The sequence below is a fragment of the Bidens hawaiensis genome, unplaced genomic scaffold (genome assembly GCF_021521415.1).
Source record: "Bidens hawaiensis isolate Kalapana, Puna unplaced genomic scaffold, B.hawaiensis_p1.1 tig00015444_1, whole genome shotgun sequence".
In the NCBI taxonomy this organism is placed as follows: domain Eukaryota; kingdom Viridiplantae; phylum Streptophyta; class Magnoliopsida; order Asterales; family Asteraceae; genus Bidens; species Bidens hawaiensis.
Genome location: NW_027492376.1, coordinates 292,524 through 304,068, shown reverse-complemented (window position 1 = coordinate 304,068; position 11,545 = coordinate 292,524). Strand labels below are relative to the sequence as shown.

Below are 11,545 nucleotides of genomic sequence, written 5' to 3'. Positions count from 1 at the left end.
CTGCCCCATTTTGGTTTGACCCGACCCACCTTGGGTTGACCCATTTTATGTACCACCGCGTCTTTAACCCTATAAGAATTTACCAAAAATAACTAACTTATAAAGTATGGGGACCAAAATTTAAAAATCTGAAATCTTCATCCATCGCGATAGGGACCAAAATTTAAAAATATGAAATCTTCATCTATTGCGATACGCGATGGGGCATGCATGAAGCCCATCGCGTAGCGCTATGGACTGGCACAAAGACCCAGTTTTGGGAGGCGTAGCGATACGCGATGGTTCACCTCATGGGATCATCGCGTAACACGATGACAAAGGCTGAGTCACTAGACACTTGTCCAACCACGTGGTACGATATGACACGCCACGTGTCACCACCAGATAAGGCGGCGTCAAATTGCGGTGTCGCGATACGCAGCGGGTTAAGAAGAAACCCATCGCGTATCGCGATGGGTACATAAATTCGCCTATAAAAGGGGGTGACGGGAATAACCCATTTTCATCCCAAAACACACTCAATCTCACACACATAAGCATAGAGAATTGTGCCCAATAGCCGAGACGAGCCAACGTACTATTTTCTTGAAGTTTGTGCTAGAAACGAAACCGTAATCAAGTAGCAATCATATAAGCGAGTAGATCAAGACCCTGCCTTTTTCTTATTATCATTCTAAGTATCCGATCTAAGGTAGGAATTATGTTTAAGTTATTTGAATTATAGCTTAGACAATCAATCGAGGCTATGGCCTTTAACCTTGAAAGTATTTTATAAAGCATTCTATAATAATTCGTAAACAAGTTTTCATAAACGTTACTTCGTAGCAAAGTAATGTTAACAAAAGATATGTTTTGACGGGCATGTAGTAAACTGTAAGGGGGATATCACTAGTAGTAAGTTTCTTGCCTAAGGAAAGTAATTTGTACAAATCCCAATCAACCGAGGGACCCGTTTACTTACCTGGAGAAACTTACCAACGTGTTATAACCTATTAAGCCAAAGCATGCAATATCAAACGTCACATAAAACCAAGTGTTTTTCATTCACAATCAAAGATAAACGATTTCAAGGTTAAGCTTAGCAATCATAGCTTAATCAAGAAACACCATTCAAAACATCATACAAACCTATTTATGTAAGGTTAAATATCATTCTCAGTCAATCAATCATAGGTTTCAAACGCATCGACGATACAGGTGAATACGTTAACCTTTACAATCAGTCAAAACATATTTATACTCGATAAGATGAACGGGTGTTTGTCTTAACAAGTCAGTCAATGTTTACATGAGATTACGTGTTCTCTAAAATGTTATAATACAAATTAGAAAATAAAATCAACTCAGACCGAATACGCATGTGTCTGGATCAAAACATAACTGTTCAGCCCAATCAGTCAACGGCCAGGTGGCCGCGGGCTAACGGTCATGACTAATTCTCTTTTCAGGGCTACATGGCTCGGGGAATATAATTATGTGTGTAGGGCAGTGGTACATATACCGGAAATAGAAATACTCCCGCTGAGCTTGTCAAGAAAACTACATTTGTATTGTAATCGTCATTCAAAAGTTTTATAGAGTCATACGTGTTCATCGCATATAGCTGACATATTTTTTTTTCCAAATCCATTTTAGGCAATTAAGCATAAGTAGCAATAGCAAAGATTGGAGTCTATATGAAGATAGAAGCGCGTTACGAGATGGCTCCGTTTTTTATAAACTAATCCTTGTAATATATGAAACATATATTTTGTAAACTAATGCTTGGGTATTTAATTCCCGAGTAAATTTTCAATGTAAATTAATATTATATTCAAACCTAAAAGTCTTCCGCTAAAATTAACCTATAACTTTGATATATTTACAAAATAGGTATCAACTTGTGGTCACACGCATAGGCCCTAAGTCGGGGTGTGACATTTTAGTTTGACTAGACATAACCTTTTGTGGTACCCACTGGCTAAAATATCTGGATCCGCCACCGGTTAAAATGATATTTGAGGATGGACATATACAAGAGGGGTTGAGGTGTTAATGGAATATTCATGCATCTTATCTTCATATTCTGTTAAAGTTCTTCCTCAAATATTTAGGTTTGTCAATTGATGGGTTGTTGAATTTCTCATGCTTAATGTGTCTAATTTTACTAGTTTGTATGAAATTGAGCATTTTGAGTATTGTTTACTAAAAATGAGTATCATACTTTAAATCAGAGTACATTTGTTGAGCCATGGTATTATTTTCTGAACCTGGGTATCATTTGTGGATCTAACTAAAAGAAGGGAGCACAACATCTTAACGGTATGTAAGAAATAAAGCTATGGTGTTATATTTGGAGGCTGGATAGATAACTTTCTGGAAATAAAAAACTATTCGTTCATCAATTCAATCCTAAATCAACTTCGGTATCCAATAAATTTGAAGATTTCAGCATGGAAATGAGTGGCTAATTAATCATATATCATACCCGGGAGCAAAGTTTGTGTTTGTTTCATGCTTAACTTTTTGGAACAACATTTCTTGTAATCTTTTGATTGTGTGCTTGAACATAGTGTTGTGTATTGTTACTTAATCATTCAGTTGATGGCTTTCCTGCATCATTGACGTTTGATCGGTAATTGCAATCATTTGTGCTCATGATGGGCTTGCTGATTTATTCTAATACACAATTGTTAGATTGTGTGAAGGTTTTTTTGCACTAGTTGTGATTGATGGACGAATATTGATGCTCACTTTAGGAAACCTAATAAATCATATAGGTTATAACGATCCACCGTGTGAATATGAAATCTCCTAAATGCTTATAGTACTTGAAACCCGTGTGTGAACTTGCATCCAATTTCTGTTTACAAAACCAACAATCATTTACTTGTTACTATAACAATCAGTTATTGTTCCCCATCTCAACTCTTAATTGCATTGGTCTATACGACTAGGACAAAACTTCATATATATTAATAAATTTCATTTAGAAACTTTCGTGGTTTGACACCCTTCTTAATCTAAGGTAAGGTGATCATGATATACACGTTCTCTTTTTCTGTAACCAATCACAACAATCATCAATCTGCATCAGATCATCAATTTGAGGATACATAATATGTTTTGATATTCGTTTGTATGTTTTGTTCATATTCTTTGTACCTGTAACAATATTTGGATTAAACACTTTTGGTTTTGGATACTAGTTTTTGATTTACCATTTTTGACAATATATGATTAATAAATAAAAATTTATGTATTTGTGTACTACTAGTTGAGAGTTTCACAACGAACCAAATCATGTCCGGACCGGAGCTAGGCTAAATGATATATTAATGGTTGAAGTTGTGTGGTTGGGAAGACCAAAGCTACAAAAAAATGGTAGAAAATGGTATGAACTTGCCATACAAGTAAGAGCTTTCTAAGGATACCGTCAACCTAGACAAATAACAATTGAGGTCCCTAAAGGGCATTGATGCAGGAGCATCGAAAATCTTTTTTATTATTAGTTTATCTTTTATTAGCTTTCTAAGGATATCATTAACTTAGACAAATAACAATTGAGGTCCCTAAAGGGCACTGATGCAGGAGCATCGAAAATCTTTTTTATTGTTAGTTTATCTATTATTGTGTTATGTTTATCTCTTTTTCTTTTTGTATAAATAGGGTTCTAGGGTTTTTTTTGTTAGTAGTTTTTTTATTGAGTTTAATATAAAAGAACTTTGTTCTTAGAACCTTTGGTTCAATTTTATCGTCTTTGATTATCATGAGTTTCTCGAGTCATTAATCGCTTCCAAAACTGCATCAGGCACAAAATATCATAACTAACATGCGTTGTGTGTCGCTTTGATGATGCACTTCACGAATACACTCATAATCGCTTGAGAGTTGCCTTTGTGTTTTTTTTTGGTTTGATTTGCTCAGCTGATGCTGATTGCGTAGTGAATCGGTTGCGAATGGTGGACGAGTCGGGTGCAATTGCCACAGCGTGATCACACAGTTCTCACAGCTCTAGCATTGATTGGGGTGTTGTTGGGTCATGGTTTCACTGTTCCATTGTCGTTCCTCGCAGTTCCCATTGCTCATTGCTCGAGTTAAGACTGTTGCTGCAGTTACCACTACTCAGTCTCTTAGTTGTATCTGCTTTTTAGTTACTGCAAGCTACTTGTAGGTTTCAACTAATGTTATGAATTAAAATAAAACTTTTTGTTGGATCAGATTAATGCAGTTTAATCGGGCATATTACAAATCAAACATGCCTTTCGGTTTCTATTTGATTATCATCTGCCCCTTCACTCGTTGTCGTAGCTCCTGTAAGCATAGCGTTATGCCGTTATTGTTTTGCCTTTTTTCTATCAATGATTTCCATATGTTGCAACTATGAGGACTGAATGGAATATATTATTAGGGTTTATTTAATTTAGTATCTTTACCATAATTATAATTATAAGAAATGGTTTGATTAATAATTTTCAATTGTAATTGTTCTTGATATATTTCAATATATAGTCGACCAATAATAAATAATTTGTATGAGATTAGAGCATTAAGGCTCTTAAGTTATTTATCTTCCTCTATACCTCCCATCTCTACCTAGGTAGTCATATCTTGCTTATTCATGTGGTAGTTCTTTGTCTATTTGGGTAGTCATATCTTGCTTGTTCCTGTGGTATTCCTTTGTGAAACTTAAATCCAGCCGTCTTGCACTTTTTGATCGGTGCTTTCTAAATCAACCGCAATGTCAAAACTCTTTGGATTCTTTTACCATCTAAAATTTGTATAAGTTCACTCACATAGATACTGATAACATGTATGTTGCATATGGGCAAGGAGGTTGAAACCAAAGATTGTTTGGGGTATAAATGAAAAGTCTTTGTGTAATTAAACAAGTGAAAACCTTTAATGTGTAAGCTAATTGTGATATTAAGAAAAAAATTCAAAAAAACATTGGGACCAAATTCCAGTTTTTTTTTAATAATGAATATTTTAAAAATATGGATCTCACATCAAGAATGACTATGGTGGTATAGGTCATATCAAGATGAATTGTCGAAGAAGAGACACCCTACTGGGCTTGGATTTCAGGAAAGAATTGTGGAGTTCAAACTCAATCCTACATCATAGAAGAAGAAAAGCAACTAAGGCCTATGGGTTATCCTTCTATTTTTATAGTGTTTTGAGAGTAGAACTCGATGGAATTAAATGTTAGGCAAGTGATCAAGTAATCCACCGATTATCAATCATATTCACATGGGAGATCTAGATGGGAGGTTTATTGCATGTAGAGTTTAATGGTACAATACAAAATACCAAATGAGATGGAAAATTAGTCAACTATGATGGGGTTCCGGATTAAGTAGAGTTCCAATAGTTTGGTTGGAACATTATGAGAACTTGCCATCAAATGAATCTATTTGTGGTCATTGTAATGCCACAAGAGAGAATGAGAAGAAAGTGCCCTCTCGATGCCATCCTTATTTAGGTTCAAAATGAACATCATCGTACTTCATTTATTAGATCACATCCCTTCATTCTTTTGCGGATATCAAAGACTCATCTAACACCAAATCAAGATAGTGTGGAAACACATGATTCGTGCAGCGGGCCATGCCTATACTAATACCCGGGGTCACACAGTTCACCATTCACAATACGGCTAGAAAGATGAACCTCGCACTACTGCCCCACATTACCCAGCTAGAGATGTGCTATTATTATTCACATATTATTTCAGAGCTTATTTTTTGTTGGCATTGGTAGATGGGTGTTTACTAGACCAGCATTTACTTTAACATAATTTACTTTAACAAAACCGTTCTTAATGATGATTATTAAATGAGAATTTTTGCTATATATAATTGGTACTGGTTCTTTTTTCATGTTTAACCAAAACCATTTCCACAGTTATTATTCCTTAAATTTGACATTTGGACCATGCAACTTTTATTTGTGCATTTCAATTTTATTAGTTTAAATATTTAATAAAATTCCCAAACACTGGCAGTTTGGGGCTCTTCAAGCTTGCCACCATCACCACACTTCAACTTTTCCTCCACATTCCCTCCCCTCCCAGTTTTTTCAGTCACTCCGCCATCTCAAAATCACACCATCTTCAAAAGCAACTAATTTTGCGAGAATTTGTAAGCAGCACGGGTTAGAAGGTATACTGTAACTGTAATCGATTAGGTGATGGAGATGGTGATGGTGGCGAAGTGTTTCTTCGCGTAATATTAAGTTATGGTCATCTTTTTTTAAACTTTAAGAGACCAAAATCATTTTCCCGGAAAAAAAATTGGAGATTTTCAAGGTTTGACAGCAAAATCATGCTCATTCGCTCTCCGGTAAAGCAAAGCTGATGCCTCCACCCTATTTTATATCACATGGTTAATTCATTTCAAATTAAACTACTTTTATCACAAGGAGAAAAAAGATATTCATACCAGCCAGGATGCACCACAGGTCTACCAGTAGCAAGTGCCCAATTAACCTGACATGAAAGCAAGATTCATCTCATAGCCATTGCAGTAAAGAAATCAGTTAAGACATATAGAATAAAAATAAAGTACCTTATCAGTGCCAAGAGAATTAGCCACCACATGTGTGACATGCTCATCAATTTGATTGGTGCAAACAGCACCAAACTGTTCTGCGGTCTGCCATAATGGATGTAAGTGGGGGCTAACTTCACCCACAGGAATTACCCTGCTAAATACTATTCGGCACCCGCCTAAAATCTTCCTCTGCTCTGATGCAAGTATATTTCGAACATCAGCCTCATCTAAAGACTTTTCCATAAAAAACAGTTGATGTATTTTCTCAATAACCTAAATTTCAACCAGCAAGTAGACAGTGTTAGTGAAAAACAAATATTATAGTTATAAGAAAATTTAAGTTAAGACGTTTTTACCGCCAAAGAAGACGCTAAACTCCCGTCTTCCGGTCTCTCATCATGATCGATCTCAAGAAGAGAAGGACCTGGAAGGCCAAATTGTCGCCTACTACATGGAAAATATATGTATCTGCAATACAAATATCCAGATATTGTAAAAGAATATATGCGCCAAACTATGTTTTAAATCAAGATTATGCATAACAATATACCTTTCTACAACTATTAAGTTTAGTTTATTATGAGGCCAGACTCTAATAGAATCGTCTATAATTACAACAGCCGACTCCATCCCCAAAACCCCTTCCAAATCCTTGCTTTTGGGATCCCCATCATTATCACCATCGCCACCCTTTGAAATAACTCGCCCATTAAACAATACCCCTTTTGGATCAAGAACTTTGGCCATTTCTGTAGCATAAAGTTTGTTTCCCATTGTATAAAGATGAAGCTCGTAAAGCTTACTGGCCTGGGGTGTGAGAAAAAATAAATTAAAGGTTTAAAAATAAACAGTTTTAGTTTGTAAACTGACTATTGAGTTATCAAATTTGTAATTAAATAAAACATTTGCCTTCTCTAAAAAGTTCCAAATCCCGGGCCGAAGTTTAGTCCACATAGCCATGTGAGGAAATCTAAAAAGATGTCTATATGGCTTTTCACGGTCTTGTTCTTCTTTCTTTCTCAACATCTCATCATGCACTGGTTCAATTTCAGAAAACTAGAAGCAAAGCATACCAATTTAAAACTTAGATACAGAATTCCTACATATACTCATGATTAAAAAGCAAGAGAAGATAATACCTTAGCTGAATTGAGAAGAGTGTGATCAAGATCCAACACAAGGCATAATTTACGGTCAGCAAACATCTTTTTCTGTTCTTCCATTCTTTTTGATCTCTCCCTCTGAATAGCAGCCCGTTGCCGGTCATCAAACCTTCCAAAAAATTGTTCAACCTCTCCCCACGTGTTATGTGGTTGAGTTGGGCCTGGGCCCGAGGCAACTTTTTCAGATGCAGACCCGGGACCAGGCCCATTCTGAAGGCGGCCTGACTGTGAAGGTGGCCCTTTCATGTTTACAAAACTTGGATGAACTTGTGATGGTTGTGATGAAGGCATCTGAACAGAAGCACTCACGGATGTGGACACCATATCAGCAATATTTTTCAAATTCTTGGTGAATTGGCGAGTGATATCTGGTGCTGATACAGGTTGAGATGATAATCTGGGATCTGCTTGCTTTACATTTACCTTGGTACCGTCAACCGTTGGTAACTTGGTGACTGATTCTTGTTTTTGTAACGACTTATTGAGCAGAGCACGACGAGGATCACGGGGTTTCATTTTTATTTTCCCCGAGTCATCCTGCAAAACATCGGAAGTTAGACCATGAAGAAGAAGCATCTTCTTTGTATAATAAAAACAACTGTGAACAAAAGAAAAGGAACATAAATGCAAATGACAGACAACAAAAAGGTTTAGAAATCCACATGAATGTTCCAAATAAGAAAATGCTAACCGTTGAGGCTGCCTGAGGTATCTGCATATTAGCTGTTGATTGTTTCCCAGCCACCAAAGGTTGAGAGGCAGTCATTGGTATTGAACGGAAAGGAGAACTTTGGCCTGGAGATTGTGTTGCATAACTTGCAAGATCAACTGACTTCATTTGTTCCCTGCTGATATAATTCATCCACTGTGTAGGATTCACTGCAATATCTTTCAAAAGAGATTGCAAGGATGTTGAGGTGGAACTGACACCAGTAACAGGAATATGTACACTCCCACCACTGGTACTAGGCAAAGCAGAGGTTACAGCATTATCCAAACCTCTAGTTTGTAAGGTACTAGGCAAAGCAGAGGTTACAGCATTATCTAAACCTCTAGTTTGTGAGGCGGGCACAATATTCCTAGGATTAACAGAATCTGAAATATCGTGTTTATGCCTTTTTGGTGCAGGACCATCTACCAAAACAGTCTCATCAAAAGCCTTTTGTTTCCTTGAATCAAGCGGTTCAATTGCAGCTTGTTTATTGGATGATGGTAAGGTCCCCTTATTGATATCCAATGACCTTTCAGGATTGGCTAAACGGAGCCTAGGATCCCTTGTTTTATTTGGAGCCCTAACCACAGTACTAGATGTGGAATACACAGGAGCAGCATTCCTAGTATTTGCAAATAACTGCACACTAGGTCTTTCTGGAATGCTGGAAACATCTTTTTTTTCTAAAGTGGTTGTATCTATAATATTTGAAGTCTGAACATTCAAGAAACTAGAAACTTCACCACCACAATCACCACCAGCATCACCACTGTCTTCAGAAGGGGTTGGGCTTGGAAGATCACTTGAAAAAAATGAGCTTTTACTAAATTTCTGTTGATAAGTAGAAACTGCCTTTAAAGCATCAGTTTCATAGCGGTGTGGTAATGCACGTGGGGTAGGTGTGGGCCATTCTGGTCTAATTTCTGCATCGCCAACAAAGAGTCCTTTGCCTAAAGGTAAAGAACTTGTAGTTTCACGTGTCGGTGATGGAAGACTGTCAAGATCATGATCCTTATGAAGATCAAGAAGTGGAAGCAGTACTCTGTTCTTGAAAGTAGATGTTTGTGATTTCAAAGTTTCTGATTGTTTAGGGTTTTGATCTGAAAGTCCCATCGTTGTTGCATCGATGACAGATTCCTCACTTACAGAAGCCGCTTTCTGAATAACATGATTCACTCCATCTCCTTCCTTATCATTGTCCTTATCATTCGAGTTACATGACAGAAACATGTTCTCAACCTGTATAACCAAAAAGACAAATCAATACTATGGCACTACAAGATACTCAAACTCGAATGATCTTTGCTTTAACCGCACCTCTTTCAATTGTTCAGAGAAGAACAATGCAGACATATGGCTTTTAGCATTAGTCAGCATCCTGTAAAAACATTCATCACAGACGAAACGATAACAGCGTCATACATTAATATGAGACCAAAACATTTGAACACTTAACAAAAAGAGATAAACAAACAAACACCTTGACATTATCTGCCTACTCTGTTCCTTCTGATTTTGATTCATCGAACAAAACACCTGCAATCAAAAACTTACCAGTCACACGTCTACACAATCAAACAAAACGCAGTTTCCAAAGGTTACAAATCCAACTAACAAAACAATTCTTTTAACATTATCTTACTGAATCAACTACTTGAACAGCAGCAAACGCCAACTGAACCAAATCATCTTTATCCAACACAGAATTCTCCGAAAGCAATGTCGACAAACTGTCCAGCATATCCTCGAGTCTAGCACAGACTCCACTAAACGATCTACAACCAAAACATTAACCTCAAGTCAATCAATCAAAACTTACACCAATTCAACAATTTTTAGTTTCATTATTCGCATTATCAAACTTACTTATTCGCATCATTCACAGTCACACTCTCCAACCCGACACGAATCACATTAATCCACTTATCAACATTGTGTTCACCACCAGCATTAACCACCTCCACATCCAAATCAATCTCGCCTTCTTCCAATTCACCGTCATCCTCACCGCTTAAATCCACTATAACCTTATCATCATCATCATTAACAACCACAGTTGTAGTATTATTAATATGATTATTATTATTATTCATAGTTGTTAAATAATCATCAAGTGGTTTATTCTGCACAGCCTGAGCCCAGGCAAAGTTATACAAGCCAGGTGCATAGTTTCTAGACATCTGATACTTGTTCTGGTACTTAACCAGATCCTCCATCGTCCAAATCTGCTGAGTCTTCTGCAACGGTTTCGAATCCTCAATCTCAGCCGTCCGATTCGCCTCTTCAACCGATATCTCACCTTCCTCTACATCTATAGGTTTCATTAAATCCTTTTCCATTAATAATAATTATTATTATCCTTTTTATTACCTACCGATGTAATAATAACAATAATAATAATTTGACGAATTTGACGGATTTGAAAGCTAGGGTTTTGAAATTGAAATCGTAAATCGGAATCTGCGAATTGAATGCGGAAATCGAAACGTTCGTTTGAATTGAATATCGAAATCAAAATGAATTTGAATTTGAAATTTGAAATAATAATAATAATATTGTTGAGATCGGATGATATTATTATTAAGATGATGAGCAGACAGACAAAACTAACCCAATTAAGAGAGGAAAGATGAGAAATTAAAAGGTACGAAAAGCGGGGGTTAGAGTAGATCTAAGCCGGAACACATTTGGGATCTTGGCCGTACACGTCAGCAAGGGTTGAATCTACGACTTGCTGGAAGTTTTATTATATATATGGTCCCTTGCTTTTTGCACCTGTTGCATTTCAACTCCTTCTAAATGTATTTATCTATCTATGCAATATAATCGGATCAATTTACGTAGTGAGAGCACGGAATACAAACACTACACTTGAAACGTGGATCCTGGTTCGGCTGTACAAAAAGCCCGCGCCTCGTTTGAAGCTTGCTCGAAAAGCTTAGCTCGAAAAGGCTCGATTCTAAATGAGTTCGATTCGATTTCTAAACGAGTCGAGCTCGAGCCAGGGTCAACTCGGCCGTGGCTCGGTCTTGGCTCGACTCGTTAGCTCCGCTCGTTAGATTAAACCCTAAATTTTAATATTTATATATAATAATAGCATACCAAGAAATAAAAATAAAATATAAATATATATCACC

The 11,545-nt window shown here is 36.7% G+C and overlaps 1 protein-coding gene across 1 annotated transcript; it reads right to left on the bottom strand.

Annotated features, from left to right (window-relative positions):
- Positions 1-5,791: 5,791 nt before the first annotated feature.
- LOC143549140 (RNA polymerase II C-terminal domain phosphatase-like 3) lies at positions 5,792-10,991 on the bottom strand. Its single transcript, XM_077040122.1, has 12 exons — positions 10,275-10,991; positions 10,051-10,183; positions 9,889-9,944; positions 9,726-9,786; positions 8,388-9,647; positions 7,673-8,233; positions 7,443-7,589; positions 7,084-7,340; positions 6,890-7,001; positions 6,549-6,806; positions 6,423-6,469; positions 5,792-6,348 (listed from the first exon to the last, which is right to left on the bottom strand). Exons 1-12 carry the CDS (start codon positions 10,745-10,747, stop codon positions 6,285-6,287), a joined length of 3,429 nt encoding a protein of 1,142 aa, XP_076896237.1. The 5' UTR covers positions 10,748-10,991; the 3' UTR covers positions 5,792-6,284.
- Between the last annotated feature and the right edge of the window lie 554 nt (positions 10,992-11,545).